The sequence below is a fragment of the Populus nigra genome, chromosome 4, assembly GCF_951802175.1.
Source record: "Populus nigra chromosome 4, ddPopNigr1.1, whole genome shotgun sequence".
NCBI classification, from domain to species: Eukaryota; Viridiplantae; Streptophyta; class Magnoliopsida; order Malpighiales; family Salicaceae; genus Populus; species Populus nigra.
Genome location: NC_084855.1, coordinates 16,129,359 through 16,149,015, shown reverse-complemented (window position 1 = coordinate 16,149,015; position 19,657 = coordinate 16,129,359). Strand labels below are relative to the sequence as shown.

The following is a 19,657-nucleotide window of genomic DNA, read 5'->3' as shown; positions in this document are numbered from 1 at the left end:
TTACATGATTTGTATAATAATTATACATATGCAAACACTCATATTTCATAAATACTTCCAAAAGATATATTTGCAACAATTATTCACATTCATTTAATGAATTTCAAAATAAAAATATAGATATAAATTTATAATAATTCTAAAATATATTTATAGTAATTACATACAACGAGAGAGATGAAAAAGAGAAGGGACAAACCTAGTCACTCGCTAGGGCTTGGCCCAAACATATTGGTTTTTAGCAAATATCACTTAGACATGCCCCATGCAATAGGGTCTCAGCCACCTAGATTTAGCCCACGTTACAGTTTTCCAACTTTTTTCTTGGTATCATCATCAACAAAATAATTTCAAATAAAATATGTAAAAGAATCAAACTAAAATATTGTCTTTTAATGAAATGAAATGAAAAGAAAATCAATAATGTTATTTATAATTACTAAAATCACATTTACAATTGTAAGTTTTATGATTGAAAAATCCAACGTTTATGTATAAGATTATAATTTGAGTTATTAAAATCATAACATATAATTATTAAAATCCTTTTAAAAATAGTAAAGATTTTGATGCAAATAGCTCTAAATGACTTTTTTTTTTGCTTAAGATCCTAATGCAATTGGGATTTAACTTGTAAAAATAGTAACATGGAATCTAAGTAGCATTATTCATGATTTCTAAAAGCCCATTTAAAATTTTAAATATTACGATTCAAAGAACCCTGAATGATTTTGTTTAATTGGTGTTTAATTTATGTGTTTTGGATAAATGGATTTAATAATTGACATTTATTAGTACTATAGTAACTAAGAAGATACTAAATATTTCTAATGCCTTAACAATTTCATTTTATTTTCTAAAATGGATTAATCAAACATACTTAATGAAAGGTTTTATCAAACAAAGCATAAAAGAGGTTTTCCACTTTCCTAAATAAGGTAAGAACTCCACATGAACATATGTAATGTAGGGGTGAGAAAAAAAAACTGAAAAATCAGTTAAACCGAGAAAATAAAAAAAATAGCCGAAAAAACCGAACCATGAAAAAGACCGATTAAAATTTTAAAAAAACTGATCGGTTTGGTTTCAGTTTTATAAGCCTGAAACTAAAAAAACCAAGTCAAACCAGTTTAAAACCGAGTCAAATCAGAAAAACCAAGCCAAACCGGAAAAACCGAGCCAAACCGGTTTAAACCGGTTTTTGTCCTCAAAAAATCAAACCGAACCGAACCAAAACCAATCGGTTTGAACTGGTTTCGGTTTTTTTTAAAAATTTCAGTTTGATTATTTTTTTTAATAAAAACCGAACCGAACTGAAAATGATCATCTCTAATATAATGAATGAGAAATGATGGATTGTGGATTAAAAAAAAAATAAGTGATTGGTTAAATATAAAAAGATTATTTATCCCATCAACTTGTTTAATTTTTTTATACATGTTGCTTATTGAAATTATTCTCTTAAATTTAAAAACCAACCTAAAAATATATTTTGATAATTCTATGGATAAGTGTTGCATGGGAATCTCAATCACAGTGAAGATAATTTAAGGATGAGTTTTCAAAACCTATTACGACTTTGTTTATTTTTGCAGCAGGAATATTATTTTAAAAATATATATTTTTAGTATTTTTAGATTATTTTGATGTTAAAAATAAATTAAAATAAAAAAATATTATTATTGTAAAAACTAATTGTTCCCACAATACCAAACACAATAAAAAAAATTTTAATTGCCAATTCTAATCTAAAAACTCTCTATTATCCACTAATCAATTTTTTTTTGTGGTTCCTTCTTAGGTGATTTATTAGAGCATCTCCAATACAACAGTTAAAAGAAGAATAAAATAAAAAAAAAATTATATTTTTACTTTTTATTTTTAGTTTTAACTATCCCAACACTATATATATAGCTAAATTGTCTATTCTTCTTATGAAAAGCTATTTCTATATTTTTCTGTAGAGAAGTTCAAAATAAATAAAATAACATGTATCTTTTGGTTATTATTTTTTTTTGTTTTGTATTAATAACATCATGATTACATTATATAAAAATAACTAAATTAGTTATATAATTATATTAAAATTAGTTTAACATGAAATATATTAAAATATAATTAATTTTTTAAATAATTTTTTACTACTAGAATGTACATAAATTAAAAAAACTATATTTACACTATTTAAACAATTATTTTATCCATTTGACTCTTCTTTAATATAGTTACCATTGGAGATGCGATTATATCCGACCCTTGTAGTAGATCTTTGAAGCAGAAAAATCCAGAGCGGGAAAGGCACATTGGCCCTGAGCCTTTTGATTTTCTTCCCGACATTGACCACATGACAATGTCGCGTCACTAACCCGACCGTTTTATTTAAACGCTGTCCGTCAGATCACATTCCATGTACAGTTCAGATTAATCGACCGTTGTGGTTATTAAACCCCAACCCTCTTACCTCCTTTACTTCCTTCTGGATCTCTCTTTCTTTCCAAACACCGCAACCATCATCTGGGTTCTCGTCATTTTATATTTCTTTTACTTTCCAAAGAAACAAGATTCATTTTCCTTTTTCCGGCATTTGAATCCTCCACTCGTGAGAGAGAAACCAAAAAAAGAAAAAAAACTTCAACAACAAAGAAAATGGTGAAAAGGGCTGGTTCTCCATGTTCATCTCCAGTGACCATAACTGTCTCATCAGGATGCAAAGGAGGAGGAAGTAGAAGCATGGGCTTAACAAGTCCAGTACCAAGAACTTCCATTTCAAACAACCCAAACTCCCCTCTTAGCAACAATAGAAATAGAACATCTAGTGGAGGCAGATACTGTTCAACGTCCAGAGACGATGCCACGGAGGAAAACAATTCAGAGTTCGTCTCGTACACTGTCCATATACCGCCCACTCCAGATCACCAGATCTTTTCAGCCTCACAGTCAAGCCTAGCTGAAGACATAAAAAATGCTAGCAAACCTGATAGGAGTTTCATTTCTGGTACTATTTTCACTGGTGGGTTCAATTCTGTTACACGTGGGCATGTTATTGATTGCTCGGTAGAAAACAACGAGTCCCTGAAATCTGGGCTTGTTTGTGGCATGAAAGGTTGTGACGAAAAAGCAATTAAGGGAAAATGTGAGTGTGGGTTCAAGATTTGTAGAGATTGTTATTTAGACTGTGTGGGGTCTAATGGAGGAGGTCATTGTTCTGGTTGCAAGGAACCATACAAGGATGTTGATGATGAGGGGGAGGATGACGATGACGATGACGATGACTATGCTTATGATGAAGCTAAAAGCGAAGCAGACGATCAGGCACTGCCGTTGCCTAAACTGGATAGGAGGCTTTCACTTGTGAAGTCGTTTAAGGCGCAGAATCATCCTCCTGATTTTGATCATACTAGGTGGTTGTTTGAGACGAAGGGGACTTATGGTTATGGAAATGCTGTGTGGCCTAAAGATGGGTATGGTGTTGGGTCAGGTGGTAATGGGTTTGAGCAACCTCCAGAGTTTGGAGAGAGAAGTAGGAGGCCTTTGACCAGGAAGGTTAAGGTTTCCGCAGCAATCCTCAGCCCTTACAGGTAAACCCACAAACTATGATTTTGATTTTTTCTGTAAACTTGATATTAAAATAATCTTATTTTCAAATTGAACTGCTGTTGTTATGACTTGAATGTATGATATTGATTACAAGTCTAGTTTTAAATTGGAAAGAAAGAAAAGTTTAATCATTGATGCTTACTTGCAGCTCCAGATGATGAACGATCCAATTTTTTTAGTTAAATCAATAACAAGCCAATTGCATCACCTATTTTTTATTATTATCTAAAATCTGAAGTTATTTGTTACGATGCAGGCTACTCATCGTGATACGTCTTGTGGCTCTTGGGCTTTTCCTTGCATGGAGAATCCGACACCCTAATCGTGAAGCTATGTGGTTATGGGGGATGTCCATAACTTGTGAGATATGGTTTGCACTGTCGTGGATTCTTGATCAGCTCCCTAAGCTCTGCCCTGTAAACAGAGTGACTGACCTCTCTGTGCTGAAAGAGCGGTTTGAATCCCCCAATCTTCGAAACCCGAAAGGTCGATCAGACCTCCCAGGCACTGATGTATTTGTTTCCACGGCAGACCCTGAAAAGGAACCTCCTTTGGTCACCGCAAACACCATCCTTTCAATACTTGCGGTTGATTATCCAGTGGAAAAGGTAGCTTGTTACTTATCGGATGATGGTGGATCCCTCTTGACGTTTGAAGCTCTGGCTGAGACAGCCAACTTTGCAAGAATTTGGGTACCTTTCTGTAGGAAACACAATTTAGAACCCAGGAACCCTGAGGCCTATTTCGGGCAGAAGCGTGATTTTCTTAAGAACAAAGTGAGACTTGATTTTGTTAGAGAGAGGAGAAGAGTAAAGAGAGAATATGATGAATTTAAGGTGAGGATCAATTCACTGCCTGAATCAATTAGGAGAAGATCAGATGCATATAATGCCCATGAAGAGCTTCGAGCTAGGAAAAAACAGATGGAAATGGGGGGAAATCCATCAGAAACTGTGAAGGTGCCCAAGGCTACCTGGATGTCAGATGGTTCTCATTGGCCGGGGACTTGGGCTTCTGGAGAAGCAGACCACTCAAGAGGAGACCATGCTGGAATAATCCAGGTAATTCTCTTGCTTTTGACTTTGTAAACTTTCTAGAGAAAGAGATGTTGAATAGAGAGTCATTCTACATTTCTGTTTTCTTTTTCAGGCTGTGCTAGCTCCACCAAATGCAGAACCTGTTTTTGGTGTAGAAGCAGATGGTGAGAACTTGATTGACACCACAGAAATTGATATTAGATTGCCAATGCTGGTCTATGTGTCTCGCGAAAAAAGGCCAGGCTATGATCACAATAAGAAAGCGGGGGCAATGAATGCTCTAGTTAGAACCAGTGCAATCATGTCAAATGGTCCCTTCATTCTGAATCTGGATTGTGATCACTACATCTCTAACTCTCTGGCTTTGAGAGAAGGGATGTGCTTTATGCTTGATAGGGGTGGTGATAGGATCTGTTATGTTCAGTTCCCACAAAGGTTTGATGGGATTGATCCAAGTGATCGGTATGCAAACCACAATACAATATTCTTTGATGTAAGCATGAGAGCTCTTGATGGGCTACAGGGTCCGATGTATGTTGGGACAGGCTGTATTTTCCGCAGAACAGCTCTTTATGGGTTTAGTCCTCCTAGAACCACAGAGCACCATGGGTGGTTTGGTAGGAGGAAAATCAAATTGTTCTTGAGGAAACCCAAGGCAGCAAAGAAGCAAGAGGATGAGATAGCTTTGCCAATCAATGGGGATCACGGCGATATTGATGATGTAGATATTGAGTCTTTGCTTCTACTACCTATAAGGTTTGGGAACTCTACTTCTCTAGCTGCATCTATCCCAGTTGCAGAATACCAGGGAAGGCTGCTTCAAGATTTGCAAGGAAAAGGTAACCACGGAAGACCAGCCGGTTCCCTTGCGGTGCCTCGTGAGCCTTTAGATGCTGCAACTGTTGCAGAGGCAATCAGTGTCATCTCTTGTTTCTACGAGGATAAAACTGAGTGGGGAAAGAGAGTAGGATGGATATATGGTTCGGTGACAGAAGATGTGGTGACTGGTTATCGTATGCACAACAGAGGATGGAGGTCTGTCTATTGTGTAACCAAAAGGGATGCGTTTCGAGGAACAGCGCCAATTAATCTAACAGACAGGCTTCACCAAGTCCTTCGATGGGCAACAGGCTCAGTGGAAATCTTCTTTTCACGGAACAATGCACTATTCGCTACTCGCCGGATGAAATTCTTACAAAGGGTTGCATATTTCAACTGCGGAATGTACCCATTCACATCCATGTTTCTCATAGTTTATTGCGTCCTGCCTGCAATCTCTCTCTTTTCGGCCAGTTCATAGTCCAATCACTCAGTGTGACCTTTCTAGTTCTCTTGTTGGTGATCACTATCACCCTATGCTTGCTTGCAATTCTAGAAATCAAATGGTCAGGAATCACACTTAATGATTGGTGGCGAAATGAACAGTTTTGGTTGATTGGGGGACAAGTGCCCATCCTGCAGCAGTTTTACAAGGACTACTGAAGGTTATAGCAGGAGTTGACATCTCATTCACTTTGACATCAAAATCTGCCACGCCTGAAGATGGAGATGATGGACTTGCTGACTTATATGTGGTTAAGTGGAGCTTCTTAATGGTCCCTCCTATTACAATAATGATTCTGAACCTGATTGCAATTGCGGTAGGAGTTGCCAGAACCATGTACAGCCCATTTCCACAGTGGAAGCAGGCTCCTTGGAGAGTGTTCTTCAGCTTGTGGGTTCTGTCCCATCTTTACCCCTTTGCCAAAGGCTTGATGGGAAGGAGGGGAAGGGTACCAACCATTGTCTATGTGTGGTCTGGTCTCCTCTCCATCATCATTTCTTTGCTGTGGGTGTACATTAGTCCTCCTAATGTAGTTTCATTACTGGCTACATGAAGTTTCATTTCCTTTGATGAAGTTTCTCCACTTCATCTTTGTAGCAGTGTTTAGCTTTTGTGTATGCAGATGAAGTTCTCTACTTCCATCTTTGTAGCCGTGTTTAGCTTTTTGTTCATTTTAATTCAATTGATTTGGACCTCTTGTTTCCATCGCTTTCTTATGCAAGGAATATATTAGTTCCTAGATAATTTGCGACATGTTTCTGAAATTTGTAATGCCAGAAAAGTCTTCAACTGAGGAAATCTAACTTTGAACAGGCTAGTATTTGTTTTACCTGCCTTCAAATCCAGCCCGTCGTTTAGGGTTTCAAGCAGGCCTTTTAGTCTCTGAATTAGAATTAAACAAATCAAGTCTGAAGCTGCCATCACCCCAGGTTCTTGCAAAACTCTCTGGTTTTCATCTATAGGAACATATTGAAAGTTCTCCGAGATTTGGCACTTCTGTGTGCGTCTGCCAGCCTCGGTTGGATCATAACCTGAAAGCAGATAGCTCCATTTTCAGCAAGTCTGTGTTGTTGCTGTGAGAATAGCTGAAAGCCAAAAGCGTTTTGGCAATGTCCCTTGAGCATGGTGTTCTGTTAACGAAGTTGTTATAAATCTAGTTTAAGCTCTGTCACATCTCTTTATCGGTCACATCTGCGTTTGTAGGTGGTGTTTCCTTTGAATTTTAAATACATTTTCATAGTTGAATCCGCACTGCAGAATAATACCATTCATGAACAGAAATGAAACATATCACAAAACCTTTGGCATCTTATTCTAGAAATGAAACATATCACAACTGTCTCTACAATTTCATAGGTAATCCAAGTCCTACCTCTCTTACTCTGGTGTGAATTTCGCATCCTATGTGTTGCCAATTATTGATGCCTCACAAAATCAATGAACATTACAGGAGTGAGTCCAAGTTGAAAGAAGCTGCTACTTCTGCTACCACTCATGGTTAGAGAATCAAAATCCTGAACTTTGTCCATCCCTGCCTTGCATCTTTGTAAACATGCAAGTTCTTCACATGCCACAGATAATTGTTTTGGCCTCAAAATAAATATGACTGTTTGGCTTGTAAAGCATAGAAACATCTCCGCTGAGATGAAAGTCGAAGAAGTTCAAGCAATGCCCGATTTTCTGTCATTCCTCGTCTAACTGTTGAACACTAACTGGTTCGTTACCACCTTTCATGATTTTCAAAGAATGAAGCTAATACTAGTTTACAAGATGATATTTGGATTACTAATGGTACTAGAAATTAAACTGTGTACTTGTATGATATAATTAAGAATGATAATACAGTTTATAAATGTGGAGACCAGAAAATTCCCAGTTCGCAAGGAGATATCTTCCATGGACATGAGGATAAGTGTGCTAGGTAATGACAACCAGGAAGAAAAATATACTGCAGGAAAGAAAAGATCAAACATGGGAAGAATCTTTTTATATAAGAGGATGTGGGTATGAGAGGAAAGCACCTCAAGAGAAGATTAGAGTTGAAAACCTCACGGACAAAATTTCACAAGGATGGAAACTCCCCCGCTGAAATTCTAAAACTAGTGTGGGAAACAAAAAATTAAATATAAATAAGTTTTACATCGTAAAAATGATCTTTAACTCAATGATTTAAAATTAGTAAATTATTATATTTGAGTGGAAATTCTTTGCAGGAGAAAAATAAATATAAGAAATAAATAAATACACCATAAATTGAGGTGAAGTGTTCCAAAAAATTTAATTGCAAAATATTGATAAATATGGTTAACAAGCAGTGTAAAATAATATCAGTGGATGGGTAATTACTTAAAAATTACATTGAAACTTAGAGGAGTGATATTTTTATGCATTTGGAGAGAGAAAAAACTCCTCCATCCCCTATTTATTGAGGCCGACAACATTGTTATTAAAAGGAATAGAAAGAGAGAACTCATTTCCATTTTCAAATTCTTCTTTCTTCAAAATTATTGGTGAGAATTGGTTATAGGTAAACTGAGTGAAAAATTAAAAGGGAAATCACACACAAATTACTTAGACGGTGGGGAAATCAAGAGATCAAATTATTAGAGAGAAAAACAAGAAAAATTGAAGAGGAAAGAAGGAGAGGAGAATGAAGTTGCAATGAATTCCTTATTTTTGTTCCAAATTATTGGGTAAAGTTTTCTAGTAACCTAATTTCTTGTTAATTTGTGTTTCAATCTCATTACCAAACTAATGGATTAATGTTTTTTTTTTTTGCATAAAATTCATGTTTAAAAAAGGACCAAAGGCAAGGTCACCTACCTCCCTAGGCTAAACTAAGCATTGATCTCAAGTACATGTGGATCTGACGAACTGTCAAAACCAACATTCCTAGGCATAACTATTCATTGAGAGCACGTATATGCGGGTTAGCGAGCTGCCAACAATTCCTAGGCTCAGTTACATGCTGAGCTCAAGTACATGTAGGTTTGGTGAGCTATCAAATCCAACAATTTATGGGCTCAGATACATCCTAAACCCACGTACATATAGGTATGACGAGTTGTCAGACCCAATATCTCTAGGCTCAAACTATACATTGAGCTTACGTATATATGGGTCTAGCGAGGTACTAGACCTAAAGATTCACGAGCTCAGGTACGTTCTGAGCTCAAGTACATATGGGTCTGACGAGTTACTAGACCCAACATCCATGGGCTTAGACTATACGCTGAGCTCACATACATATATGTCTAGTTAGTTATTAAACCTAACAATCCCTAAACTTAGCTAAGCATTAAGCCCAAGTACATGTGGTCTGGCAAAATGTCAAACCTAATAATTCATAGGCTCAGCTATACGCCGAGCTCATATAATATGGGTCTATCAAGAAGCCACACCCAAAATCCTTAAGCTTAGCTATATATTAAGCTCGTGTACATATGGATCTAGCAAGTTGATACGCTCTAAGCCCAAGTACACATGGGTCTGGCGAGCTGCCAGACCTAATAATCAATGGGCTCAGCTACGCGTTAAGCTCAAGTACATGTAGGTTTAACAATCTATTTTATCTAAAATTCCTAAGTTCAGACTATGCGCTGAGCCCACAAACATATAGGTCTAGTTAGATACTAAACCCAACAATCCTTGGACTCATCTACGAGATGAGCCCACATATATATGAGTTTGGCAAGTTGTCAAACCCAAGATCCCCAAGCCTATGTACATGTGGGTTTGGCGAGCTGTTACGCGTTGAGCCTAAGGATTGTTGGGTTTGGCAAGCTGTTAGACCTAATAATTATTGGGCTCAATTACGCGTTAAACCCAAGTATATGTGGGTCTAGCAAGGTGTCAGACCCAATTTCTCTAAGCTCAGCTACGCGTTAAGCTTATATACATGTAGGTCTGATGAGTTGTCATACCTGACATCTCTGAGCTCAGCATCTCACTAAGCCTAGATAAATGTAAAACTAATGATCTTTCTAACCTCCTTATTGAGCCATAAAACTCCGTTTGTTTTTTCTCATAGACCTTAACATTTATGTTAAGGTCAATGATACTCTTATCTCTACACCTCTAGGTGTATAAAAATCTTCAAAAAGACTTGTTATTTATCATGTATTAATGATGTGTAAGAAATATTTATCTCTCGCTAATAATGTGTAGGGGATATTGATCCTTTTTAAATAAATGTATTAATAAAATATTTTTTCTTGTTAATGTTATCAGGGCAAGATGACATTTCAACCCCCTATATCTATAAAAGAACAAGACTTATGAGCTATAAAGACTCTATGAATCTTTTAATGAAGAAAAAGGTTCATAATCTCAATTATTTACTGCTAATTTATTTTCAGAGTCTCTTCTTAAAATATCATTATCTTTCTTCTAAAAAAAAATACTTACTTAAGCATCAAGAGTCTTGAAATCCACCGAAAAGACATTTTGCATGTATCGACTACCAGTCATATGGTCAATGAGAATGGATCACATTGGTAGAACTAAAAGATTAATTGATTGTCTAAGATCTAAGCCCTGCCCCTCAAGCTATTTGAATTTTTAGGACACTATTAATTATCGTTATCTATAGGGAATGATAAAAAAAAAACAATTAATTATTCTTCATGAATTGGTTTTTGACACCCCTTATCGCTATTAATGACAGATAATCAAGAAACATATAGAAGAGGATGTGCCACGGACCTGCTTGTGACTACTGGTATAACTACTTTATCAGAGCATCAACAACTTTTCAATCAAGTATAACTCCTTATTAAGGTGGTGCTAGTTAGTCAAGGGAATCATTAGGCTTGATAAGCTCGATACAGTAACTATGAACCAACCTCTATCATGGTTTTTAGTGATCTTTAAGTTAAATTTGTATTGCTTTTGAGCACTAATATACCAACTAGGAGAAGCTCTGTAGAGCTATAACATTACTCAATTAGAAGGATGGTTGTCATAACCTAATTTTGGGTCCCATAGAATTGTTTTATAAAAAATATATATTTTTATTCAAAAATTCAAAAAAATCAAAATCTAAAATCTAAAAATATTTTCAAGACATGAGAAGATAAACCTTTGAACTACAACATACCAAAATACTGAAAGAATAGTTAGACTATGATATTTTGACAAAATAGGTTGAAGAAAGACTTAATAGAAAGAAAATTGAGGGTGACATCCAAACTTGACAAAAAATGGAAGAATTAATTAAGTTTAAAGACTTAATTAAACTTCTAACATGTTTAATTGACTTATTTAAGGATTTAATTGAAGTAAAATTAAATTTAAAAGTCAATTGAGCAAAAATTGAAAACAAAACAATTAAGTTTAAGGACTTAATTAAACTTTTAATGGGTTTTGTGGATTCAATCCAGGACTTAATTGAAGGAAAATTAAGTTTAAAAGTCAATTGAGAAAAAAAAAAGTTTAAAGACATAATTAAACTTCTAATGGGTTTTGTGGATTCAATTAAGAACTTAATTGAAGAAAAATCAAGTTTGGAGGCCTAATTCAGATCAATTCACAAAGATTTGAAGATTAAGGAATAATTAAAACTTTAAAAGTCTAAATTAATGCAATCAGAAGTTCATTTGAAATAAATTTAAAGATTAAATATTTATTGAGGGCTAAATTGAAGAACTTCAAACCCAAAAACCAAAGTACAAAAAGGCGCCTGAGTTTGAGAATTGAAATTAATCAAATCAGGGGTCAAATTAAAAGAAATTAAAAGTTTGATGGTCAATAGGGTTCAAATTGAATAATATAGAAACTGAGGACTAACTTGAAAAAGGCACTCAAATTAAAGGATTTAAATCAAGGTTTTGAGGAGGGCTATTGAAAAAATTAAGAACTTTCAAGGTCAATTTGTGCATATGCTGAAATTGGAAAGGTAGGGACCAAATTGAAATTTCCTGAAATCCCAATTAAAAATCCTACTTGTTAGGGCTTAGGCAAATGATGTGTCACTTTTTTTTAATGACGAGATTGAATGACACATCATTTCATCCTTGTTTACTTCTTCTTTAACCGAAAAGGCTAATCAAGATGTCACTTTCAAGTGAAAGAATATGGCATCTCTAACCACCTTAAGGGCTCCAACAACCACCACTCTACTGTGAAACATCTCCTTTATAAGGATTAGTTGCTCCTTTCAAATGTTTACATCTCGTTTGCTTCAATGATGTTGACAACATCTTATCCCTAGCCAGCCTCCTTTATGTTGACAGATGCAGGCTGAGTGGGAACCAATCTTCCAATAGATGAATGAGGAGTTATAGACCTTCAAATCTTATGAGGTTTGTTCACAATGGTAGATATGCATCTCCTCTACATGATTTATGTCCTCCTATTACACGATTATATCTCATTTGCCACCATGATCTCGCCAAAATAGCCCATTCAGTCAATCATAACTAAAAAGAAAATTGCATGTTTGAGTAAACTTCTTAGTTGCTTTCTCTTGATAGGTTTGAGCTCATAAAAGGAAAAAATGAATCGGAATACACATTTCTAGAGAGGTTGGTGGAGAGGATGAGCAAGAATCTTTCATAAACCATCGATTTGTGCGAAACCACCATGGTTTTGCAACTTTTGGTTTTAGTTTGCTTATAAAAGAGCAAGTGCTCTTGAGCAGGTGAAGGTTTGTTTTAGAGGAAATCACAAAGATAAATAGAGGAAACACAGAGGAATTGAGGGGAACACCCTAAAATTGATTAAAAGAAAAGCTATAAGGATTGTGTGTTAAGAAGGAAGGAAAAGAATCAAGACCAATCTCACATGAAAAAGAAGTTGAAAATTAAGAGGAAAAAAGCACATAACCTAAATAAGAAATCAAAATCCTCCTTACAAGGTATACCTTCAAACTTTAATGGGACGTGTAGCATAATGGTAACGCCATATCCTCCTCTTTTAATGAACTATTGTTTTATTGTTGGTTCATATATTATGCTTTGGTTTTTAATTTTTTGATAACATTTATGTTTAGATGCATTTGTTTATTTTTAAATTAATATCCATATGTGTGTTAAGATTGGATTTGAGGCATAGATTGTTATTTTAAGGTTGTTTTGATATTATTTAATGTTGTTAAGAGGTATTTTAGCAAGTTTAGATTCCTAGACTATTAGATAAAATTGTTTTGATTCTTGTTGTTTCTTAACAAAAGTATGGTTTCTGTTTTTATTTCTATTTGTTTTCTTTCATGTTCTTGAGAGTTTTGGTAGGTCAATATAAGCATGCTTGAGGTTGTTTTGGTTTTGTTTAAGGCTTGATATTAAAACTTTATCTTTTTTATAGGTTTTGGGAAGATTTTATGTTCACTGTTGAACATTTATGGATGCAGATTTTGATTTCCTGCAAACTAATGTTTTGGCTTTATATGTACACTTCAATCAAAGCCGAGACTCATACATGTTTGTTCTCTATCATTAATTTATCTATCTCTTATTTTGGATTGATTGATCCTAAAAGTTGAATTTTGGGGTTTGTGTTCTTGGTTGTCGAGCTTGATTTTAAGCCATTTTTGGTTTGTTGTTCTTATCCAATGCATCAATTTTGTTTCAATTTTACATTATCTATCATTTTGTGCTTTTTAATTGATGAAATATGGTCTACATCATTGATTGCATTTCTAGGTTCTTTGGTGTGTTTTTCGTGTTCTTAGCAAAATTCAAGCTAAAAAACCTTTTCATCTTCTTTTTTGTAAATTTGAGAATGGATCTTATTTTTTGTTTTTGTTTTTAGGCTTTGGGTTGGGTTAAGTCCCTCAAGGTAAGGGCATGTTTGGTATGCCAAAAACTTTCCAAATGAAAAAATATTTTTCATGTCTTTAAGACGTGATTGTCAATCATGACCTTAAGGCAATTTGTAAGCTTCTATTCTTTTTGCTAAGGGTGTGTTTGCCAAACACACCCTATTGATTTTCTGGTAATGTTTATTTTCTTTTCTTTTTTGTATTTTCTAAAGATGGCCTTTGTTTTTTAATTAATTCAATTTTATGCGTTCAAGTGACCTATTTGTAATTTTTTATGTTTCTCATATTTCACCCTTTATTATTTATTATTTGGGATTGTGACCTGCAGTGAGGTGCTTTTCTGGTATTAAATAACATTCTTTCTTATAAAAAATACAAAAACAACAAAAATCTATCTTTAAAAAATATATTAAATATTTTTAAATTATATATGGTCAAGTCTCTCAAATAGAAATTATATTTACATAAAAAGATTTAGCATTTTAAAAAATACAAAAATTCAAGAAAAGTAATTGTTTTTATATCTTTGCATGCATGTTTGGATTTAATAATAAGTTTATTAAATTCATGAGAATTTAACCAATATTTCAATAACACCAAAGAAATTAGTTTGTTTATTTTAATACCTTTATTATAAACTTATACGTCTTTTAGATATTAAAAGAAACAAAAAAGAGATACAAAAGATTCTTGTTTTGTCTTTAGAATGACTAAGATTAACCCATAAAATAATGATTCACTCAACTGGGGTGAACCTGTTTTGACCAATAAACAAACCAATGGTTAGAAAAACAAACCAACTATATGTAGGTCTGGCGGGCTGTCAAACCTAACAATCCCTAGACTCAGACTACATGTTGAGCCCAAGTACAAAGTTGTTTTTCATAAATTACATAAAATGAAAGTAAAAGAAAGATAGATGCAGGAATGACGATGGTTATAAAGGAAACAAGACTATGCGTTGAGCCTGCATACATATAGGTCTAATTAGCTGTTAGACCTAACAATCTTATAGCTCAGCTATACGTTGAGCCCAAGTACATGTGGGTCTAGAAGCTGACAAACCCAATAATTTATGGGTTCAACTACGCGTTAAACTCAAGTACATGTGGGTCTAACGAGCTGTCAGACCTAACAATCCCTAGGCTCAGATTACGTGTTGAACCCAAGTACATGTGGGTTTGTCAAGCTGCCAAACCCAACAATCTCTAGGCTTAGCTACGTGTTACGCCCAAGTACATGTGGGTTTAGTGAGCTGTCAAACCTGATATCCCTAAGCTAAGCATCTCATTGAGCCTAGGTAAATGTAAAACTAATGATCTTTCTGACCCTCCTATTAGGCCACAAAGCTCCGTTTATTTTTTTTCTCATGACCTTTAACATAAAATATTAAGGTCAAGGGTACTCATATCTCTACATCCCTAGGTGTATAGTTTTTTTTCAAAATGACCTGCCACTTATCCCGCAATAATAATGTGCAAGGGATATTTATCCTTCTTTAATGCATGTGTCAGAGATATTTTTCCCTCGCTAATTCTATCAGGGCAAAATAACACTTAAGCCTTTTATAAAAGGACAAGACTCGTGAATTATAAAAACCCTATAAATCCTTCAATAAAGAAAAAGATTCACAAACTTCATTCTTTACTGCATATTTATTTTCAAAATCTCTCCTTAAAATATCATTGTTTTTTCTCTAAAAAAAATACTTATTTAAACATTAAAGAGTTCATAACAAAAAAAAGATCTTTTACAGGTATCGACAACCAGTTATCATGACCAATAAAAAAATCAAATTATTAAAATAAAAAAATTAACCATATATCCAAGATATAAACATTGCCCTTAAACTATTTAGATTTGTATGACATCATCACGAAGCAGCCTTCTAAAATGTAGCGTTTACCTTCTAAAATGTGCTACTTTCTTCGTTTAGTGTCGGCAGTAATGTTCCAATCATTTCTTGTTCAAAGTACCCATCATCCTGGACAATGTCGTGAGGCATCCAGTCGAAGTCGAAGTTTATTATAGATCATGCCGAGGGACCGATTTGCTTTGTTTTGTTCTGAGTGTTATATTGTGCTAATTAGAGGTAAATTGGATGCGGAAGGCAGCCATGTATCTTTCATGCGTGAACCGACTGATCACGACATGCTATCAGCCTTCAATAGCCTCTCGACTCTCTACACCTCGATCGAAGCATGCAAGATTGCTCCTTTTTCTTTGAACTTCAAATAAAAAACAAGGCACACATCCACCTTCCATGCCACCCACATGAACAACCTACCCTCTCCAAAAGCAAAATAAATACTGAAAATCTCGTGCATTCCGTGGTCTGGAACACGTACTTCCTCTCTTCTGGAGAACCATCTGAGTCTGACCATGTCAAATCTCCATGGAATAGACTATTATATCTCAATCAATTAACTTACGTTTTCAACAATTTGTGAAGCAAAGCTGTCGAAGTCAGATTCATCTTCTCTGTGATTTCATTAAACACTCAAGGCTGTTGCCATGTCTTAATCAGCATTGCTGGTATTATATAATGATGTACACAGAAATATCTCTTCTGCAGACGGGCAGCCTACAATGGAAATACCCAACAAATACCAAGTTTTTTATTTCCAAAATTAATACGATAAAAAAAAAAAAAACAACCCAATAATGGTGTTGGACTGACCACATGTAACCAGCTGATTCCAGGAGAGTCCAGGCAACTGGCCACGTGTGATGCCAGGGCAAAAGGAATCGGTCCCCCATCCCTACTTTGGACATTTGCTACGCAACAATGACATATGGGTCCCTCTTTTGATGCCACAAAATAAATTTGATCACCCAACTTCCAAGCTTTTTTTATACATACATTTCTTCAAGTCGACTTGTCAAAAATTAAAAAAAAATAAATAAATAAACATACAGAAATAAGACGTGGTTGCCACCAAAATGAGCAACGGGGCAGGAAGGAGAGGTGGTTCACAAGTCCTCCGCCGCTGCCACCAAAGCAAGGCAAAATACAGCCCGTGGACTTCGCTACTATAAAAACTTGACTCCTTTGCTCCGACGGCCGGCACCACTCCCTTGGTTTGGATACAAGGCATTCGTTTTGGCCATTGCACAAAATGGACAGCCGCCTAGCAAACAAGTTTTGGCTCACATGCCCCACCCAGCCCATGGCCCCTGCCCTTTTTGGTTCATTACACTCCACCTACACGCATGTAAGCTTATCGTTCAAATGTCCCTTTCTTCCTTTTTCTTACTTTCATTGCCACCAGTAGAGTGTCTCTACAAAAATTCTAAAAAATGGGGTGCAAAGAGGGAAAAAAAACTATTCCAAGTCCCTTTCTCGAGCACTGTTATAAATTTCTCACATGGCCTCCGATTCGTCCGAAAAGAAGACAAAAGCCGCCCTCCGTGAAGTCCCCCCTCCTAACCCCCTTTGCAGTGTCAAGTGTGCACCACATTACCCATACCTTCTGACTCTCACCACTAACCTCACGGGCACTACTGGAAGGAAGTGAGTACTAAATAAAGAGAAGAAATTCACAGGAACGAAAACAAAGCAAATGGTGCCCAGACCGACACCGACACCGACACCGAACAAATTTACAATTGCAATTTGCAATTGATCTAATAATTTAATGGCATTAAAACACGCAATTCGGACACTTCACTGCTGCTATTTGTCTATTCCATTCAAGATGAACTGTCTCCCTCCATAGGAGGAGGACAGCTTTCTCCCTCTTCGTTAGCAGATATGTTCTGTTTTGCACTAATTGCTGCAACTTTTAACTACACACCAAGATGCACCACCATAACAAATTGAATGCCCCCCTTGTTTTTATTATTATTTTTCAAAGGCAGGGATGATAGAATAGAATACAAATCGCCTCAGAAATGACTTGAAATTAAAACTAAAAAAAAAATTGAGGTCATATGAAGAACAAATGCCAAAATATGACAAATTATAAAACAAAAAAAGAAATAAATAAATTAACAAAAAAGGTTTCCTGAAGGGTAATTAATTTACCGGCGAGTAGAGTAGAGTTTTTCAAGGTGGGCGTCCGTACAAATCGTATGGTGCCCACAGTGCATCAAGAGGGCACGGTTGCTTTGAGTCGAGCCTGAGCCACGGCTTTCCACTACCTGACCAATGCAATAGACTAACCGGACCCGGATGCAAGTCCCGGCAACTCCCTCTCACATTATCACCACCTAACCCATGTTGGTTCCACCGGTGCTCAATCGGCGCCACGTGTCCCGCAAACACCAAAAGATACGACGGCAACGAACCCAGTTCATAAATCCGGTGACTCTTCTGGATCTCCATCCACCTCTCAATCCGCTTCGTGTACCCGGCCCATCTCCATTTCACCAGATCTATCACCATCACTCCAGTGTTAAAGTAACAGGGTTTCCGCCCCCGAAATGTCCCTGAAAACCGCTTCTCGGACCAGAAAGCCGCCGTGAAATACTTAGTGAAGTTGGCGTGGCAATATTCCGGAGCCCCGATTATTCTAGAACCCAAATTAGTAGTCCACAACTTTGCAATATCATCAACGACAACTAGATCAGAGTCCAAATAAATCACTCTTTTAACACATGGCTCAAGCAAATCAGCCAGATAATTCCTAGCGTAATTGAGTGGCTGCTCCAGCGCTTGCCTAACTGAGGTGGAAATGAGGCTGCGAACAATCTCCGGATCGAAATAATAAACTTTGAACTTCAATTGAGGGAAAGTGGATCGAACCAGGGATTCCAGATTGGTCTCAGATACTAAAAAATGGAAGAACACATTCTCCGGACACATTGAGTGCTGCAGAATTGAGTGAACAGCAGCAACTGAGCCACGAAGATACTCCACGTCGAGAGTAATCGCTACGTGGACCAATGAAGGATCACAGACACTGGTCTTGCCTCTGCTTTGGTGGTCGGAGAAGCCGCATTCATCAGCATTGCGGAATATAGTCGATTTTCGGAAGGATAGTTGGGTGAGGGAATCGGCAGGGGAGAGGAGAAGGGGGAAACGGAGGTGACCGTCGAGATTGGAGGAGTGAATGGCTTCAGCTGGAGGGAAGGATTGGAGAGACGGAGAGAGTATAATCATGACAAGAGCGGCAGAGAAGAAGCCTGAAAATCGTAGAATCCAAAGCATTTTCGCACCGTAAATCCCTCTCCTCTTCCTCCTCTTCTTTGATTTGAAGTCGAACCGATCTGCCACTATTGAGATAAGGGACGATCGAAGGAACGCCAAGGTTCCCTTGAGGTCCGCCAGGCTTGCTTGGTCTCCACTCTCTGTAGCAGCAGTTGATGGGTGGATTAAATGAAAGGAAACTTTCGATTCTCTCTCCGCCCTTTTCCTTTCAAAGTAGTATTACCGTGAGAACGAAGCGACTACAAGAATCCACGAAACGAACCAGGGGGCACAATTAGACCCCTGGTGCTAGGGTGCGCCACCGTGAACTCTACTCCCCCTCTCCCACCTTACCTGCACCCTATCCCTCAATAAAATGAAAAGAGAAGAGAGGAGAGAGAAGAGAGGAGCAGGGCAGAGAGAGAGAGAGAGAGAGTGTGGGGGGGGCGCTTTGCCTTGCTTTGCTTCTCTTTATCCAGCTTAGCTTTGTATGTTTTCCACCATAGATAGAGAAGGCCAACTCTCTAATTTTATAAAAGAATAATAAGATGCAATAGTAAATGGTGGCAGAATAATTTTAGGAAATAAAAATCTGTTATCTACGATTTGATAAATGAATATGTTAACCGTATTTGCATTGCAGGGAGAAGTGCTCTTCTTTTAGAAACAAACTTACAGCTGTCCTTTTCTTCTATCACAGTTACGATTGTGTCCCTGGACCTTCTTTCTGCTCGCCTGTCCTTCCTCCTGTTGTTAGCCATTTATCTTGGTTCAATTTAATCTTTGATGAAAGAAAAGAATGTGCGATT

The 19,657-nt window shown here is 36.5% G+C and overlaps 1 protein-coding gene and 1 pseudogene across 1 annotated transcript; one reads left to right on the top strand and one right to left on the bottom strand.

Annotated features, from left to right (window-relative positions):
• The first annotated feature begins 2,462 nt into the window (after positions 1-2,462).
• LOC133690993 (cellulose synthase-like protein D5) lies at positions 2,463-6,663 on the top strand (annotated as a pseudogene).
• A 10,866-nt stretch (positions 6,664-17,529) lies between these two features.
• On the bottom strand, positions 17,530-19,451 carry LOC133692224 (probable galacturonosyltransferase-like 7). Its single transcript, XM_062113009.1, has one exon. The coding sequence runs from the start codon at positions 18,867-18,869 to the stop codon at positions 17,766-17,768; it is 1,104 nt and encodes a 367-aa protein (XP_061968993.1). The 5' UTR covers positions 18,870-19,451; the 3' UTR covers positions 17,530-17,765.
• Between the last annotated feature and the right edge of the window lie 206 nt (positions 19,452-19,657).

What these genes read in the sequence shown, in the direction of transcription:
- LOC133692224 (XM_062113009.1), bottom strand. Translation starts at nt 18,869, where the DNA reads ATGCTTTGGATTCTACGATTTTCAGGCTTCTTCTCTGCCGCTCTTGTC.